This window comes from Pleurodeles waltl, chromosome 7 (genome assembly GCF_031143425.1).
Source record: "Pleurodeles waltl isolate 20211129_DDA chromosome 7, aPleWal1.hap1.20221129, whole genome shotgun sequence".
NCBI lineage: Eukaryota > Metazoa > Chordata > Amphibia > Caudata > Salamandridae > Pleurodeles > Pleurodeles waltl.
In genome coordinates, this window is record NC_090446.1 from 289,901,677 (window position 1) to 289,921,993 (window position 20,317).

Below are 20,317 nucleotides of genomic sequence, written 5' to 3' on the forward strand. Positions count from 1 at the left end.
TTTGTCCTCAATAGTCTGTCATGAAACCTTCCTAACTTTGCATATGCATATACTACACATGTACATGGGACAGGCAAACTGGGAAGCATAGGTTTATGTGCACAGTATGTGCAAACATTGTAGGGAGTATACAGGAAGCCAAGGCATGTAGGTCCAACATACACATTCACATTACATGTACATTATGGGGCATAATTACTAGAAAGTGGTCCATCGGCTCTGATGAGCCACTTTTCTTGCGCCATCCTGCGTCCCCCCTAATATCACCATAGCAGCGGTGTAGATACTATTTTGCGCACAATGGCGTACCTTAGCATAATAATGTAATAATTGACACTATTGTGGCGCTTTGCTAGATTAGTGCCATAAATTATGGCACTAGTCCAGCAAAGCACAGGGAGGCCCATAGGTTATAATGGGAGCCTCAGTTTAATGCCTGCCCTTGTAAATTTCACTGTGCCATTTTTTGGGCCTACCTGTGTGGGAGTGCCCCCTTATTTACATTATACCTAGTGCAGGTATAATGTGGCGCAAGGGGTTCCATAGTGGAGCAACACATGCATTGTGCCACTTTGTATATATGGCACATGGTGGAGGCCTCCCTAACTCCTCCTTAGCATGAAAAAGTGATACTAGGGTGGCGCCAGGAGGTGCAAGGGGCTTGTAATTATGCCCCTAAATGTTGTGCATTATGCTATGTCACATGTGTATGTTATGTTTTTTCCAAAAAACAAGATGGTGCCAATCCTGAAATCTTCAATTTTTGACAAAGTATGGAAGACTATCCAACCTTGAACGACTTGAAATTTAGCGTGATTTAAGTTCTAATGGTTGGTTCACTCAAAATAATAGTATCAGTGTGATTTTAGGCAATGTTTCACAACACCATCTTATTGCCAGAATTAGACAAATTGTGAATTAGTTTTCATGCAAAATCCACATAATTTTACTGAAAATGATGTAATATTAAGCCTATTGCATGAATGTACTCCGCCAGTATCTCGTGTGAAAATTTAACATAAAAGCATATTTTATAGAAAAAGAAATTGAAAGGAGGTACTTCTAAGTTGCTGATTCAAGCATAAAATATCCCTTGACTGCAGCAGACATGTCTTTTATATTCCCTGCATGGCACTTTCTGCTCAAACTAATCTCCCTTTGGCCGAATTTCACAAAATGACAGGATTGTGAGAGCAGAGAACAATAAGTGTGTGTTATGCTAAAAAATAAATTTCTACTAAAAGTTGGATGTGTTACAAAAATATTTTGCGAGTATTAATGCACTGACTGTGTACTAAAACATACTCATTATAATTCTCTCTCCATAGGGTATGTTCTATGCAGTCAAAGCCCCTGAAGAAACTCCATTTGCTCCAGAATCTTTCTCCCTCCCAAGCCTGAAAGACAACATGTTCTGTGTTGGAATCTCTGAATCTGTCTTTGGATCCGCAGCGTACTCCTATTTCAAATCTGGTTATTTCACTCTCAGCCTGGACCCTTTTGTGAGTCAGACCAACAACTGCACACATTTTTCTTGATGTATACACATTTCCTAACCTTTTCTTTGTTATTTACTACCTGACTTTGTGCTCTTTTCCTCAGCTATCTGAAGGGCTAGCCACGATGAACTCTACTGCACTAGCAGATATCTTTCCTGAGGTGAGTAATATTCGAGATCAACTTTCATGCACCTGAAAAGAGTTGCTGGACATAGGGGCTCACTGTATGCTCTTTAAAACTGAGGCCCATATTTATACTTTTTTTAGTGCCGCATTTGCGCACTTTTTAATGCAAAGCGGCGCAAACTTACAAAATACAATTGTATTTTGTAAGGTTGCGCCGCTTTTGCGTCAAAAAATTACGCAAATGTGGCGCTAAAAAAGTATGACTATGGGTCTGAGTGAGCAAGGGCTTGCAGACTTTCTTGAATGAAATGCCAGGGAAATCGTTTGCTTGCTATGGATCTGAATGGGAGTAATGTGCATATCCATTGCTTTTACTGAAAATAGGACTCATCACCAACCTCTAGGGCTATCAATAATTCTTCATTAAATCAATTAAGACAAAAGACATTTCTGAACAAAGTTGTATATTTCAGTGCCATGGCATCGACAGGTTAATCAGCATGCCAGCAATCAACTCCCCTGGCATGGAAAGTTTTGATTCCACATATCTTAAGGACACAGAAAGCCATGACCTGTCTGATGGTTCACTTTATCTTCTCACAATGTTGTGAAGGGACAAATACAATCAGTCACATTACTAAAGCCATATGCTTTTTTTCAAATTAAGCCAACAAACAATCTAGCAATATTATCCCGAATCTCACTGAGCTAACAAAGCTGTTTCTAGTCTCTAAATTCTCCTTGCTTTTCAGAATCCTTGCCAATCTCTGGAACTGGACAAGCACTGAGGGTTATATGTTTCCAGTACATTAACGATTGTATGCATAATATATGGAAATGCTTACTTGGGTATCTCCTAAACAACCATCTGCTACATACCTCCTCTGCCAGATAAACCCTTAATCAAAGTTATGACTTTGCCAACAAGAACATAAACCACCACAATGCCGAGTAGTTAGTGATTGCTAAGTTGTACAAACACCACGTAGCAGAACATAAACTTTGGCTCCAGTCCTATGGACTATAGGATGGACTGCTGCACCAGCTCTGACTATACCAAGAGGAAACAAAGTGAAATCACCCGATGGTATACATCAATACTGCTACTACTTCTACTACTAATGTACTCTTTCTACTACTGCGAATACTACTACTGACTACTTCTACTGTTCTACTACTACTACAATTACCTTAGTAATACTAATAATACTCTGACTCTTCCAACTGTTCCTACAACTAGTTACTACTACCGCCGCTACTCTTTTACCACTATTACTGCTGCTCCTGTTACTATTGCTAGTGCTTTACTGCTACAACTACTGCTATGAGTACTATTTGTATTATTACTGCTTTCACTACCGCTACAGAACATATTGGTATAGAGCACATTAACCCAGGAAGTAAATGAAAATTAACGTGACCTTCCTTTAATTTCAAAATAGCATAGTATGAAACATTTCTGAAAGTGGAGTAACATAGGAAAATACTACAAATGTGAATTTCGTTGTGTACAACACATGAACAACATATGGGTTACTAAAGCACAAATTCCGCTTAACTCAATTGTATTTTTTGAGGTTAATGCACAACAGAAAGAGTGACTTTCAGATTGGTGTGAGAAGCATATGTTATTTATAAATATAGGATAAGGCAAAATGTTACCGGTGCGATATTACAAAAACCTTGGACGTCGACTCAAATATATTTACGCAGGTATGTTACACCTCAGTATACAAATATATCAGTAACTAGTGTAAATACAATCAAATGTTTCATCAATGTGAATTTACAGTTTTAAATTGATTCACCCAGGTACATATTTTCACCGCTGTTGTCTTGTCGACTGTCTGGATCGGGAGGCTTGACAAAGTATGACCAACGACCTAGATTTGTAAGTCAGTGGCAAGTCACAAACCTCTGGCAGGAACATTTCCACCCTGAAAATAGTTACAGAGAAATGTTTGTAGGGAGTAGGAGCCATTCTGTTTTCAGCTTGAAAATGGGGAATAGCTGTACAAAACTAGTAAGTGTGTGTGGCAAAAGCTTTTTTCACTGGAAAATATATTTTCACAGTGGATAAGTATGAAACAAAGTTTAAAATTGCACTTACACATTACCATACCCTTTGCTCATGCAGAAATGCAAATCTGTGTCCATGTGCGAGTCAGTACTAGTAATATACTGGAAGAGTTGCAGATTCTCAGAAGCACGTAAGAACTCATAGTGAATCTCGAGTTGCAATTTTAGACAAAACCTCAACACAAGCCTATGTGAAAAACTTTCAAAATTGGATTTTGAATCTTTTGCATCGTTATTATCCTCATCAAAATACAAATTCAGTTTCATGATAGCTGAATGATGCCTATGTACCCTTATAAATTATGTAGTTTCCTAGTTCTAAAAAATTATGCCTGTGCTTTCTGGCTGTGTCTTCATCCCTTATTTAGATTTTGGTGGAGATACCAACCCGATCCTGGTCAAATTACCAACTTCACCTCCGCACTCTACTTCCAAAGCTGATGTCAGTAATTTCCACTGCTAAAACAGGCTAGCTAGATTTTGGGAGAAGAACAGCAAGGCAGTGGCAGACAAAGGTGTAGCAATGGAAGCACCACAGTAGAGATGTCCTGTAGTACTCACCAGTCTGAAAGGTCACCTGGTGTAACCTGTACCTGCCAGAATCCAACTTTCCAAAAGGATGCCCTCGGATTCCCACTACACTCCTCTGTGCTTGCACAGTATTGCACGAAGAGGACCAGAGACTCCCTGGCCCAGGAGACCCAAGAGACAATGGTAGATCTTATATTGGGTGTATTAGTATCCCCAACAAATGAAGAATCCTAATAATTCCCTCGTGGACACTTAATACACGTTATGGGTACCTGCAAAGGTGATGGGAGTCGACCTTTCTAGCCCTCAGTGGATCCACAGACACTTCTTGAGCCCTGGAGTGGGAGATAGCAGATGGTTTGCACCAGTTTAGAGCTGTCTGACACACTTCCACATCACTAGATCCTTCCTTCCCGCAAGGCAATGTTAATATCGGACAGTAAATACTACCGTCCAGTTCTTACATGATAGGTGTTTGGTGGGGCACAGGTGAGGATATCATCATATGGTTGGTAATATCTCTTCCTCTCCCTAATTCCATCTATCAATTGGCAGCTTTGAAGCAGGCTGCCGAATGCTGGCAGAGGCTATGCACTGCCTCCTTCCATCAAGGTATAAAGTGATGCCTCAGTGCAGTGAGAACTATTATTGAAACTACTGTATCACATGAAAAATGACTGACAAGACCATAACGTAGTGCACTTTTTTATGACCCATCACTAGGTTTCGAACCAGCATCACCAATTAACGGGAATATTGCAAGCCACAAGTGCCCCACTAGTTACCCTGAAGCCTGACAACTTGACTTTGGAAATCGCTTTCTGTGCAGAGATCTACGCCAAGCTGCCGAACTCTGTCAATAAGTTGCTTGTCAAACAGAATATGGTAAGTTAATAAAAGCATGTGTGGTGTGAGGTGGAGAAGATGGACGATTTCAATGAGACAAGTGCATTTTTTTGGTGATGCTGTGGATTCAGAGAAGTCACACAAACACAGAGGACATCCATTTCTTCTTCACAATTATTGAAGTGCATACATCTATCTTGATCAATTAATTTATCAATATTGCCTAGTTTGAACAGCACACTTCTCAGTCGGTTCAAGTACCAATGTACACCTGCAGTATGATTCTCTGAAGTGCCAAAGACAAAATTTAATTTTGATGTGTTCTGTTATTGAGTGCATGCCTTGGCATGAAGTGTGAGTACATTTTGTATTATGTTACTGTGTGCTATGTTTAAGTGAAGGGGCTCATGGAAGAGCATTTGCATCTGTAAAAAATGCATGCTTCATAGTGCTGTTTCCGGTTGAAGGCTTCAAAATGTTTTTGTTATTTTTAAATCAATATTCTCTTTGCTGGTGATTTTATAATAACAGTAGTACACCATTACCCAAAACCAAAATCAACCTTGGCAAAAATGTTCTGGTGCCTGGTGCAGGCATAATGTAGCGCAAAGGGTTACCAAGTGACTGCATGCATGCATTGCACCACTTTGTTAGTTTGGATGGCGATTTTGGCCTCGTTGGGCTGCATAGCATAAAAAAAATGACACTAATGTGGTACAAGGAGGCACTAGTGGCTCTTAACTCTGTCCTCAAGTTCTCAACGAGTAGTTACAGTTTTATAGGGAGTAGTTTTTAGTTGGGTGGTTGGAATGAAGCATTATTTAATACATTTCTTGTTTTAAATAAAAAAATGTCAGGTGTTGCTTTTGGGGTATTGTATGGTCATAAATAAATATGTTGTACTATGTCTCAGTTGTATGGTTTTTGCTGTTTTGCTTTCTATTTGTGAGCTCAATCATTGGTCTATAATTGGTATTTAATTTTACAACACAATGTTGTATAGCCCCAAGGTTTATGGTATAACGATGTTGTGTTTCCCTACAGATTGCCAGCATCAGTGGAAACCTCTCCATCTCAGGCCAGGAGTCCTCTTACACAGCACTAAATATCACCGGTACTATGGCACTTAACAGGTGACATGCATTGTCAAATCATTCAATCATTTGTGTTGTCTTTCAATAGATTACAAGAAGTTATTTGACTTCATATTGTCCTACCATTTAAAAATTATCAGGCCACATGGCTAACTTACTTTTTATTTTTTGTCCTTTTCCAAAGAGTTGAGGTGTAAAACGCATTTCAGCTTTTTAGAACGTCACCACTATCGATCTGTATTAGGCCATATCACCTACAGGAGTCAGCATGTTGTGAAAGCAGCAACGCCACTTTGATGAAGTTTAAAGTGATGGAAATGAGTCAGTATTTTTCAGTGGTCTCCCTGGAACGCGAAATGGAATTCTTAAAAAAAATAGTGGGCACACGAAGTTTTCCATTAACAGTGATAGGGTATCCATCTATTGTTGACTGGTTTTATTTTATGTATCTTTAAAGAAAATGTGTCAAGATTAAGTGAGAGACGTGGTGCGATCCAGATGTAAATTCTGCATTAACTATTTTACCTTTCCTTTTTATAAGAGAAAACGATTCTCATTGATTTTTGAACTGCATCTAACACACTTCTGGTATTCCTAGAATATTCCATACACTACATTTAACACTTGAAACCTCTTAGCCAGTATGCAAAGTATACACCCATGCAAAGGATGAAATAATGTGATCATCTAATTATTAGCAATCTGACCAATCCTAATATAAAATAAACAATTAAAATATTTGCAGATCTACAGCTCAATACAAATGAGGTGCCAACCAGGATTAAATAGAGTACATGCAATAAAAGGCAAAAGTGCGTTTGCTGTGTGAGCCACATCATCTGATAGAATAAAGACAGCCGGATCTCGTTTTATTTTCTGAAATGGCTAATACTTTGAATGGAATATGTACAATGGGTGGGCGTGTTTTCGGCTTAGGTTATAGTAAAGGATATTTTTTGGTGGTGAAAATACAGTGAAAATCTCCGACATCTGTTGATCTCCGACTCTTAAATTTCTCATGCTGTCAAGTGTTTCTTTAAATTTTTTGGGCCTCTCCCACTTTAATCCGAATTCAGTACCTTAACGATAGGTTTTATTAACCTATTAATATTGTAATTCTTCAAAGAGATAGATGTTTTCTAAAACGTGTAGTCCAAACTCTACCTTCTTGCTTCTACTGATCCCACCTCTTAAGGAGGACATAATTTCACCAGGAAGCAAGGTATCAGAGATGCAGCCGATATAAACTTTGAAACAATAATAAGCATATAACCAAAAAGCTGATTCATAAAGGTTGTTGGCGGACTCCCTTTTTTTCTTGCTTCTAACTGGGGTGTAGATGTAGTTCTGAATTTCCATGAGTAGGGCATTCTTGCTTCAGGAAAAAATATTGTTGAGTCAGACCGTCAGAGAAAAAAAAAGACATTGCAGATTATGTATTAATGAAAACCGTATCTACATAATTCCCATTATCTAACAAGAAAATGTTTGTGATCATGAGCACCTCCAATGAATACATAGTCAACGGCAAAGTCAAGATATGTAACTCATGTGCCTTAAACATCGAAGAGAATTTGAATATAGTGATCTAATAAAGGATAACATTATTATACAGATTACATAAAACAAATTCTTTGAAGCTTTACAAAATGGAATGGTCCTTGAACTGTGCAAACAGCATTGCCATGCACTCATGTTAATCAAACTGTGTCCAAAAGTCTGGTTTTAACTCATCACCTTCTTAAGGAGTCCCAAAAAAACAAAGACAAACTAGCATCTTCGGAGGAGTGAGACTGACTGTTATCAGCAATGTGTAGGTTTCCTTAAAGGTATTTCTTCAGGAATGTTTTCATCAATTCTGACTAACAATGATGAGTCCGAAAAGAACCAGAGTGACTGGTTCAAGATATATAGAACAATAACATTTATGATGTGGACATGAACTGTATTGCCCTTCTTTTATAGAAACATCAACAAGGGTTATACAGCGACACTGATACCAACATAGAAAGGACGTTTACTTACTGAAGAAACTTAAACATTTAATTCTACAAACTGTTGCTTCCTCTGTTACATCATTTGGTGTCCGATAACCAAAAGAAATAAGAAACGCTTATTACAAAAGCTTAAACTCCTAAATAGATTGATTGGTTCTTCACACTACTTGTTGAATATACCAGGGTCTTCGAGGATACCAAAAATCAATATGAACTATTTCTTTATGACTCCCTTAAAGGAGTCAGACAGTTTCAGATTTTGTAAACTGAAAAGCAGTCAGGAGATAATTAAACCCTAAGCGATTGTTTCTTTTTGATTCAACGGATTCTAGGTAAAAATTAACGCCTGAATCCAGGAGCACAAACACGTCTAAGAAATATAGGAAGTCAACTGAGCACTGCAATGCAAAAAATACTTATCTAGCAGCATTCATTTAGCTGTGTAAATCCACTGAACTGAATGTATTGGAGTTCTGGACACAGCAGAATAATATGTTTCCTACTGCTGCAATAAGGACACGACTCCAGATTAATTCTTCTGTTTTGTTAGCATCCTTTAAGGGGTCAGCAGTCTTCAGTATCAAAAACGAAATGAAATCTGGGCGAGCCCAACTCATCCCTACTATCTTAAAAAAAAGACCAACTCTGGGGCATAGCCAAGGAAAGCATGGAGTTGGACGGGAGAAGATGGAGCTTCACTCCATGTCTGCAGTTAAATCGTTTTGAAGCACCACTACTTGGGGCCACTCACCAGTTTGACTGACCGCAGACCTGCCTGACTGCCGCAGATCTTCTGGTGACCTGGAAAAGGGACAGAGCTGTACCAACCACCTCAATTTAGCCTCTAGGAGGGGTGTCTGCCATCCAAACTCCTGGTCCGAGCTGCTTCGGGCCGAGGGCCCAGCTGAGTGGTGGTTATGGGCTCATACCTGACCCTGAATTCACACGGTCCCACCAAAAGCATTCTGCACCTGTGGGGAATAGTGTCTGTAGTTCTCCATCCCGGCAACAATGGAGATTCCAAACCGGATTGCCCAATGTGTCCAGCCAATGCCCAAGCAACTGCAGAGCCCACCAATGAATCTAGTGCAGAGAACTTGTTGGGCTGTGGAGTGCCCCAAAGAAAACCAGAAGGGGTGTGCACCAGGGGTCCCTGGTCATAATTAAAGACACATGCCAAACAGCACACCACCAGGTGCCTGGACCAACTAAGGCACTTAACCGCTAACCAGTAAGGCCTCTGTGACCAGCAAGTGGGTGAGAAGGATCAAGGGACTATTGCTATGTCAGGCCCTGTTGCAAAAACATCTGGCAAACCCCATTTAGGGGATCTATGGACATGATGTGGGTGAAAACCGCCCTCTCCCCCACCGTTAAGGCGAGAGCCAAATTGCATAGCTCAGAATGTGCAGCCCTTAACTGTCACAGGGGTAATCCCCCTCCCGAAAGATGAAAAACTGACAGGAGGGGATGGAAAAAGAAAACCCTCCAGCAGGCACATAGGGATTCATGCCCGGGGTCAAACCTTTGGACATGCAACGACCTGCACAGCGACTACCACCGTAGCACCAGCAACATCCCAACAGCACAATGGTCAAACGATAGCACCACAAAGAAAACTCTGAATTTGCTATGTAGAGCCACATGGGAGAAGGACCCCATACCAAAAAAGTGCCACACTCCTCACAATCCATGCCACCGAGAACAATGCACATCACCCAGAGCTATATGGAACAATAAGTTATCAGAAAGGACATTAGCATATCATGCTTTCATTTAAAATCTGCCATACGCGGTCACAAAACAATCATACATGGGACTGCGACTCGCAATTAGGAAGGGAATACACTTAAATAGTTTACTGCATCGCAAAAATGGGTTACAACATACTGAAGTGCATTTTGCACATCGCAAATGGCCCGATTCGCTGTTTGCTAATATTCAAAATGCTACGTACATGTGGCCCTTAATACCACTAAAAGAGCAAATACGTAAAAGACAGAACACAATAAAAATCGAACATCAATTTATGAAAAAAGAGAATATTGTTATCTTCGTGGCCTTGCGTGGCTTCACAAATCTCATTTTAGGCGTGCATTGCTCTTGCACCACATTGTGTGGTGCAAGAGTGATGCAAGCCCGCTCATAAATATGCCTCTTTTTCTTGGAGCTTTTCTCTTGTTGACAGACTTATTGAGGGATCCGCATGCTTCTCAGATCTGAAGTTTGATTTAATGACGGCAGCCTGCTGTAGCATGATGCCTCGGTGAGCCTCTGGAAGTCTTGTCCACAACAGTGAGGAGCTCTGGAGTTTTGGGTGGGACAAACCAGCGTGGTCAGGATAATTTGTGAATGCAAGCCTTCTGTGGTGCAGTCCAAGAGTCCAGCAGGGCAGTTCTTCTTATTATTTTATTCCAGGAAGTGTTTTAAAGAGCTTCTGCACCTCTGCCATATTATTTCCTCTACTCTGGGCTAATAGGAGGGGCACACCAAACAATGGAATAAAGTTGCCCCCCACTAGGACCACTTCCTGGAAAGTGTGGCATATTTTTTCCACAGAATGCATTGTTCTCCCAAAAATCAAAATAGAGAAACTCTCCTTGGTGTGTGTTTCTGTGTAACGCCACCAAGAGGTGATGTTAACATCTGACTACACTCTTCTTCCAGCCTCTCTCCTAATCTAATTAGGGGGGCTCACATCTGGCTGGAGATCAAGGATGTGGGGCTATACTGGGTCCTATGACATCTGTTCTCCAGCCTTTAATGTCCAATTTATCTTCCCAGCCACCTTTCTCTCCCTGCTTTCTCCTGGAAGCAAATCTCTTACCACCAAATGGCTGGTTTGTTTTCAGCCCCATGCCTAATCACATCTACTCAGGGGTCAGCTTGTCTCAGACTATAAAAGGCCGAACAATCAGAGGAGGCAGCTATAGGGCAAGTTTAAATATCTTCAGGATAGTAAGTTCGGACACGAATTTCCTGTAGTGGGTACAGGACAGCCAACACTGGCAAGTTTTTGGATTTATTGTAACCATTATTTTGATACTTTGTATGGCATGTCTAGCTATTTCCAGTCAAAGGTTAGGTTTTATTAAGTTCAATAAAGCCTTCCCACTTTAGCCTATGGGACTAGCAGCATTACAGCACTACAACAGAAAAAAAACAATGTTGGCTGCTTTTTTCCATAGCAGGGCATAAAAAATATATTTTATACTATCCCTGCTTTTAATAACAATGCACCCGCCGCTCGGGGAAAATTGTGCAGACCTTAGGTGTAGTTTTGGGGTTTGAAAGTACTTTCAATTTCAGAGTCGCATTTTAGCACAGCTTAATTGTAAAGCCTGCCTGCAAGGCAGGCCTGACTTTAAAATGGCACCAGACACAACAGCAGTGCACACCTAAGTTCATTAAGTGTACTGGGGTCCCTAAACCTACATACACTACCATATACTAGGAAATTTTAGGTATGTTATCTTTCCAATTATAACTGAGCCAATTTCCTTATACGTTTAGAGGACAGAGCACTGACCCTGCGCCTGGTTAGCAGAGACCAGGACACTTTCAGTGTAAGTAACCACCAACATCAGTCAAAAAAACTGGAGTGATCGGGGGAAAAAGGATCACTTTTCTACAAAGACCATGAATGACAGTGACACTCAGCTTACCCTCAACAATACTGGGCCTCACCTACCACCAAGACGGCAGGGGTGGCTATATTGTGCAAACCCCATGTGGGCAAAAACCCCTAATCTATTGCAAGAGACCCACAAGGCCGATACTGGAAGCTTGTGTTGCCCTGGGGAAAGACACCCATTGCAATAAACGTGTATGCTCCAAATATGGCTCGTGTCCTTTACCCCCGCGTACTCCTCTAACATCAACTGAAAGTGGCCAATGGACACATCATACTCAAGTGAGGGACTTTAACCTACAATGGAACCCTGAGCATGACAGGCAATCCAGTATCTCCCAAGGCATGGGTGTAATGTCCATTCTCCTCAAGAAAGAGATCACAGAACTAGGGCTAGGAATTCCCTACAGGAATTCAGAAAGGGACTCAAGACTTGGCTTTTTGACTGAGCACACCAGTATCACACCACCTAGATACCCTTTCAGGTGATTAGCTGTGCTTTATCAATTCAAGTTGATTAATTGATTGATTAATTGATTGATTCACAGTTATTTGGCACCACATGCACCAAGATGAAAATGACTATTTCTCCTTCTCCCATGTCCACTCCACCAACTCATGGATTGATTATGTTCTAGTCACTCAGGCCTCTATTTATCATAGTGCTGCATCACCCTTGCACCACGCAAGTGGGCGCAACCGCAACACAACACTAAACACAGATTTATCGAGCCACGCAAGGACACCTTGCATGGCCCTGCATGGCTTGATAAATCAAGAGTAATTCAGGGACCGCAGGTGTGTTACTCTGCCCCAGGGAGGAGTTCCATGGGCAAAGCAAGGGTGTTACCATGCACCCACCCATGGATTGTGGTGCATTCCCAGATTTACCATTAGTGGTAGATCAGGGAATGCTTCAAAATGCTCTGCCTCCTCAGGGGAGGGGTAACAGGGAGAAATATCTATATTTGTCTTCTTTGTTTGCTCTTTCTATGTGACCTACATTTTGCCGCCTATATCAAATAAACTCCTAACACTCCCCAGAAAGAGAGGTGGCTTAGTCCATCCGAACCTCCTGGAGTTCTACTACGTGGCCCACTTTTTCTTCGTCACAGAAAGGACAGTGAAGGAAATCAGGTATCAATAGTCCTATATGTATCGGGTGGTTGCATGCTGCCCCCTATTGGACCTCTTGTGGCTGTCCTACTTAGTCCGGCCCAAAATCCCTTACACGCCCATCAAACGAGAATAGTCTTGAATATAACGGACCTCCATACTCACAGCATTCCATTCCAAATTTCATCAATAGCCCAAAACGCTGACTTTACACCAGCCCACAACCCTATATCTTACATTAGTCGGACAGAGAGTGACTACTGCACACTACAACACATCTTATGTAATGGCTCCATCAAAACATTTGAACAGTACAAGAAGGAGTACTCCATACCTGAAAACACAAGTCTCCAATGTTACCAGCTCAGTCACTGGGCTCTATATCTGACCAGCGCACAAGTGACAGCAGGTAAACTGCCACCCTTTGATGACCTTACAAGTTCATTTTCGGGCTCCAAAGGGTTTATCTCAAGGATATGTAAGGCAATACAGGCTTCGAAACCCATGACTATTCACCCCTCCCAAACCTGATGGAAAGCCTGTCTCCTGATGCCCACTGATGCCAAGGACTGGGACCAGTTGTGATATGACATACCCAAAGCTCTACGGAGTATCACTCGGAGAGAATCAGCCTATAAAATCATGTTTCACTAGTACCTTACACCAACCCATCTCCACAAAATGTTTCCCATGGTGTCAGCTCTTTGTTGGAGGTGTGGGCAGGCAGAGGGAACCTTGCTACATATCTGGTGGGAATGTTCACTCACACAGATCTTCTGGAAGGAAATACTCCGCCATATCAAAGGCACACTAGGATACCCAATCCTGACACAGTCGCTTACAATCCTCCACCATGCAGAGAGTAACCAGTGCTGATAAGACACTCATTCAACAAATGACAAGGGGATAAACAACGTAGTGCGCTCAGTTGGAAAAAGAAGACCCACCATCGGAAGCGCTCTGGTTTTACAAAATGTGGCATGTTCTCACAATGGAAAAGATCACCCACGCACTCACATACCCCAACTGAAAATTTGCAACTGCTGGTAGACTAGAATTTCAGAGCTTTATGCCCTAAAGCCTTTGGGCCCTACAATTCTTTGAATAACAACCTAGAAGAAAGAAATCCCTCTCCTAGACCACCAAACAACCCTGCACCATGTGGGAAAGGTCACACTGGGCTTCTAAACTGATGATGGGATAACATAAGAAGTATTCCCATCCTTGGCCCCACTTCCTCCCATCCCAAAGTCTGCAGAGTGGGTGTTCCCTCCTCTCCCCTATCATAGCTATGAAAAGTATGAAATCTTCATTTTTAGTGGCTCACCACACCCTCAACACACCACTACACACACAGAGGATATTCCCCAATCACCTCCTTCCTTTGTGTACTTCTCTGTTATTCTTACAGCTGTTAGTGTCACTACTTCTATGGGCAGTTCCACAAGCTCTGTGATGTCTAATGCATCCTTCCCCTCATTGCTTGAGGTCCATTGTTGTGTTCGCCTGGAAAGCTTATTTTTCTTGCTTGCTAATGTTCCTATTCTGCTGAAAAACAATAAACAGATTTATACAAAAAAGACCTACTCTCAAAGCTTGAGCTAGATAGACTCTCAGGTTAATTGCTTGTAATAAGATGTAGTTATTAACTTTTTTTGTTGTTGTTGTATACAGTGGTGCCCAGTGGATTGCAGAGTATTTTACGCATTATGTAATATATGATATAATATAAACAAGTTTGGAAAAATATTATGATGTTAAATGATAGATAATAAAATAGGACCATGAATTATATTGTAGAAAAACACAGAGACTGTCACTTATACAGGGTATGAGCCATACACATCACACATCATCACTTCTGTAGAAACAAGAGCTTCATATTAATTTGACATGTTTTATTTAAGTCGCAAAATAGAATGGCTAATCAGACATGGATGGCTAACAGTGCCGAATGACATGGCATCAGTCTACTTATTAGGCTTTTCACAGGCATTACTAAATGGTGGAAGCAGAACACATCTGTCAACTTACATTGGGACACCCAGAAACTTTCACTTGAAGAGAGTCCCAATAAAATATGAAGGGTCTGATTCACATAGGGAAATTTACACTTTTGTACAAGATTACTATTTTTTTAGGTTGAGCGTTAGCGTTTGGCCTGCTGTATACTTTTAAGTATACTATACAGTGAGTTCCAGCGTTTTCATTTGTTAGTTGCATTGTCCTTCAAAAATCCTTGCTTGCTAGAGGTCAGTTCTGCCTCTTTGTCCTGCCTTTTTTCAGTTTGGGAGCAGCACAAAGTACTGTGTAATTCTGCTATGTTCTGTTTATCTCTTCTGTAAGGGACTTTTCTTAGCATTTGCCTGTTTCACTTCAACACTGTGGGTGCTTGTTCAGTCCCTCCTCCCCACCAGCTCCCTTTACAAATGTAATAAAACAGAGGGGGACTTTTCCAGGGCCAGCTTACTCTCCCCTCACTGTTTTTTAATGTTGTGTAAACATGGTTCAGTTTCTCGTGCATATTTTTAAAAGGTCACAGTAAAACAGGACCCATGTGTTTTTGCGAACTGAGCTGTTCAGCTTATTGTTTTCATCCCCATGTACGCTGATTGGCGCAACGAGTCTTGCATTTGCTCGAGTTAGAGCTATTAGCATTGTAAACTCCTAACTAGACTTTTCTTGCCACACAAATGAAAAGAAAAAAAAGCGCAGCACAATTGCGCTGGGGTTTACATAGCGAGATCGCGCTGCATTTTTTTTCATTTGTGTGGCAGGAAAAGTCCGGTTAGGAGCTTACAAAGCTAATAGCAATGGGTCTTGCATTTGCTCGACTTAGAGCTATTAGCGTTGTAAACTCCTAACTGGACTTTTCTTGTTATTTGCTGGAACCAGCCCTTTTGTAAAGAACAACACTGAGCTGAGCCAAGCCAGTTTTTTTCACGTCGTCTGTTGAACATGTTAAAAAGCTGCCATGGAGTGGGCACGAGCCGATGAATCAGATACGTTCAGACAGGATCCTTATCTGATAGGAAGCTCAGTGGAAGAAATGGTATGGGGAAAGGTCCGATTACTAATTCAGCTCGCATTTATGAAGTACAATTTCACCGCTGAGAAGGCCAAAGGTTCTGCTCGAGCAATGTTTTCAATCTGTATTTTTCCCGCAAGAGAACTGGTTACGCTGTAGCATTCCGGAGGCACTTTTTAATGTTGTGTTTTCATGTCTTCTTCTCACTCAGTTTTGACTTCGGGGTTAGCGCTGTGAGCCACAGTTGCTTTTAGCCGCCCAGAATTCTAATTTTGTTCACATAATGTGGTATGGCGATTGTTGCCGAGTGCGGGCCCTTCTGAAAATGGACGCTGCCCAGAAGAATGAAGTACAGTGGCCTAGTCTTGAATTCCACCTCACGCAGTCCTGCCAACTTTCCCAGGTTCATCCGTGATGTGCTGCTCCAGTCAAGGTTTTTTCTTTGAATTCCGGGTCTTGTAGTTTTATTTATTCCATCATAAAACTGGACTACAAGTCCCAGAATTCAAAGAATAAAAAACCTGTACTCGGCAGCACATCACAAATGGACCTGCGAAACTTGAAAACTATGCTCTTGCCTCTTTCCCCAACCCTCCCAACTTTTCTCTCTCTCTCTCTCTCTCTCTCATTCTCTCTCTTTATCTCTCTCTCTCTCTCTCTCTCATCCGGTCCCGTTAGCCTGAGGCCAAGAGGTGCTGAGAGGTGTTTGTTTGGCCACCTTGTGCCTCGCCACCTGTCTGCTCACATTTTCTTTTCAAACTGTTTTGGCATACCCTTGTAATGACACCCCAGGGCGTGTACATCCCACTGGCAGCTTTAGGATGCAACATTTTCATCTTTGGCTGCAGATAGAGGAAGAAGGTAAATGGAAGTGCTTTAGTTATATGCAGGGCCACAGGAATTATGTGGCAGGAAAAGACCAAATTATGAGGGAGGGTTGACCAATTATGTGGCAATAAAAGTCTGGTTTTAATTTAAAACGTCAATAGCTTTAACTCAAGCAAACGCAAGACCCATTGCATTGCAAATGCTTGTTGATACTGGCAAACTATGTGCAGATTTTTATGGCTGCACTTTCTCTACCTATGTGTGCAGAGTTCTCCACCCTGATGTCTCAGAACACACAACTATAGGAAGTGTGGAGTTGTAAAACTCTGCACGCAGTTTGTAAATACCAAAAAGTAGTAATCTTACACAAAATGTATATTTAGCTGGGGATCTTCTTAGGGCAGCATTTACATTATGTAGGGTTTCTACTTGAGAGATTTGCTGTTCTGCTGTGAACAACTAGTTTTGCATTTGATTCAAATGAACAGTGACTGAAACAATTTTGTATTAAGAGATGGATGTAGGAGTGATCTTCAGTCCTCTAGTACAATCAACCCCCTTCTAAAAGCCACTCTGTCCCATTAACAACAAAGGTTACAAAATAAGTTTTCTGAAATCCACTGGCAATAACGGTAGAAGAACACATTCCAAGGGCATAAATATATTTCTGGATAAAAAGAACGGATTACTGGTGGTGGATGCGCCTGCATCTTCACAGTTGGAGTTGTCAAATTAATTTGACCAATGACTGCAATTTCACAGATTACAGAAATTATTATAGTGAGTTTTGGATAACGCATTTTGGTTGTTGAAACTTTCATTTACATATCTGATTGAACTCATGTTTCTTCACGCTTTAGATTTCAGATCATTCCAGCTGATGCCACGAAACAAGGTCAAGCCAAGGTTAATCCCTCACAAGTAAGTGTGATGTAATTGCATTGGACGAATGTGGAACATATGGAGTGTAAAGGATAAACAAGAAGGCAAAATGGTAGTTAAAGGGGCTAACCTACAGAATTAAATGTAACATTCTTACGTTTCCTTTGAGGACCTAATACTACAAACTCAAGAGTAGCAAATCTATTGCAAGAGTTAAAGTTATTTAGCACAGTGCTTCAAATTGACAACCACTCCAGTTTCTAAAATGTAATTCCCATGAACCTGAAGCGTAAAAGAGTCAACAACTCATGAGTTTATGAAGAAGTAAGGAGAACTTGAGTTTGCTCTAGGGTGAAGAAATGCGTGCATTTTTTTGTTTCTCCATACTGCAAAATAAGAAAACAGTTGATATAGATATTTCTTATTTTTAGGCACCTAGTGCAAGAACCAATATCACAATTCAGATTCCAGAGATCCTCGTGCTTGTAGCATTGCTCTGCCAACACAGTTTCTGAAAAAGTAAATACCTGTTTTAGTGACTAACACCAACAGAAGAACGGCATGGCACAAACCACAAACAGGCAATTGGTAACCATTGAAGAGGGAAAGGTATCAGGCCCGCTCGAAGTTCCATTTCTCACATGGCCTGATCCCGTTCTAAAAAATGTAATACTACCAAGTATATATATATATATATCTTCACACCAGTTTGACAATTAAGTCAAAAATGCGGCACTCACAGGATTACAGCAGATTGCTTTTATTCCATAACAGGACCCCAAACAAACTAACACCAACACGTTTCTACCTTCCCGGTCTTGGTCACGGTAATTACCCAATCCATTACAAGCACCATTTATACTAATCCTCTAAACTAAACCTTTTTTAGTTTTATCTGTATGTGGAACACACATTAGGGTGTAAAATGCTTTGTGTTTGGCTTTAGGAATAGTACATATTGTATAGACTACATATCTCAGAATGCCACTTAAGGGCATGGTTTAGAGGATTAGAATAAATAGTGATTGTAATGGCTTGGGTAATTACTGTGAACAAGACCGGGAAGGTCGAAACACGTTGGTGTTAGTTTGTTTGGGGTCCTTTTATGGAATAAAAGCAATCTGCTGTAATCCTGTGAGTGCCGCATTTTTTACTTAATTGTCAAACTGGTGTGAAGATTATTGATGGGAATTGGTCCTGCCCATGCAGGCACCGACATGAGAAGAGCGCTCCTCTTTGGATCTGTTGGAGCTGAGATATATATATATTTATATATATATTTATCTATCTATCTTTATTTCGGTTTTCAAAAGCCATAAAAGCAGTATATGCATAATCAATAAGACACTTCAAAGATAAAAAGACAATGGGCTGTAGCTACCAACAACAATAAAATAATTCAAGATAAAAGATCAATCTGATGAAAACATTTATAAAATTATTGTTTTGGTTTTCAACACTCTCCAACTACACCTAGCCCTGACAACTTTCTTGTACTAATTCTCCACGCGCACATAAGATACCTACAGACCGTATAGACAATACATTTATTAGTATTGCATTTGCTTGTAAAATTAACCAGGGGAAGATCCCAAATCTAAACTTCATTACAAGTCTCACACATATGGGGACTAATTGTATCCATATAATGTTGAAACTCGCTGTACCATTTGTATGATAGGAATTTTTCACTTAGGCCTCCCCCTACTTGATTATTTGAGATTATGGCGGGACGGACGCTTTTAATAATCCCAGTAAGTCTGTTCTAATTTATGAAGAATACCTTTTTTTAAAACAGCAGGTGTTTCCCAAACTTCTAGCATCCCTATTTCTTTACTTTGATTTTACTTAACCATGGGGTTCGTACATTTTCATCTATACCAATAAGCTCAATCAATGTTCCTTATAGGGGCCCAGATCCTCGCTAGACCACAGGCGAACTCAGTAGGATAATAATTTCAGATGAATTACATTGACTATTCTTTGCAATGAGAGATCCAAATGAAGGGTAATGAGAGGAGTACTCTGGGGAAGGGAAAACAGTGACTTCAAAAATGTATTTTCCATAACAGTAACTACAGACATGTGGAAAATACATTTTCACCTACTTGAGTATATAGGAAGTATGTGAAATGGCACATCTGTGGGTTGATTCTTTGTCAATGGTGTCTAGGCGTGCTTCAGTATGGTGGCTGTGCACCCTCTTTCTTTATTATTTAACCAGGTTTTGGTAGTAATTCCTAGCTGTAAAATTCACACTCAGAATCAGAGTATTGGATGTACATTTCAACCTCTGTACAATTATGTCAGATTCCAAAAGCAACCCTGAAAAGTGATTTAATAAACATCCAATGTTATATACCACTCAGGGTCAAAAACACTTTATATACTTTTTTGCACAGGTATGTGAACAAACTGGCTAAAGGTAATGCAGGAAGCTTTCAAGAGTAATTCATGAAATGCTACCATACATTCTGAGAAAGTACCCACGATCATTACTTTTCTAGAGCAGCAAATCATGTGTGCGCATAAAAGAAAACTGTATGCTTTTCCCTTTGGCTATTTTCAGGATTTGATGGACTTTTGATCCCTCAGTTCACCCACCAATGACAGCAGATTACTGTCCCAATGCTAAAATAATATTTTCACTGTGTGTTTAT

General features: G+C 40.6%; 1 protein-coding gene across 1 annotated transcript in view; it reads left to right on the forward strand.

Annotated features, from left to right (window-relative positions):
* Positions 1-20,317, forward strand: part of LOC138304025 (BPI fold-containing family C protein-like) — a 72,215-nt gene that overhangs the window by 46,099 nt on the left and 5,799 nt on the right. The window contains exons 9-13 of the mRNA XM_069243678.1: positions 1,329-1,502; positions 1,603-1,659; positions 4,959-5,120; positions 6,126-6,214; positions 17,636-17,696. Coding sequence (XP_069099779.1) covers positions 1,329-1,502; positions 1,603-1,659; positions 4,959-5,120; positions 6,126-6,214; positions 17,636-17,696 — 543 coding nt within the window. The remainder of the gene's footprint in view (positions 1-1,328; positions 1,503-1,602; positions 1,660-4,958; positions 5,121-6,125; positions 6,215-17,635; positions 17,697-20,317) is intronic.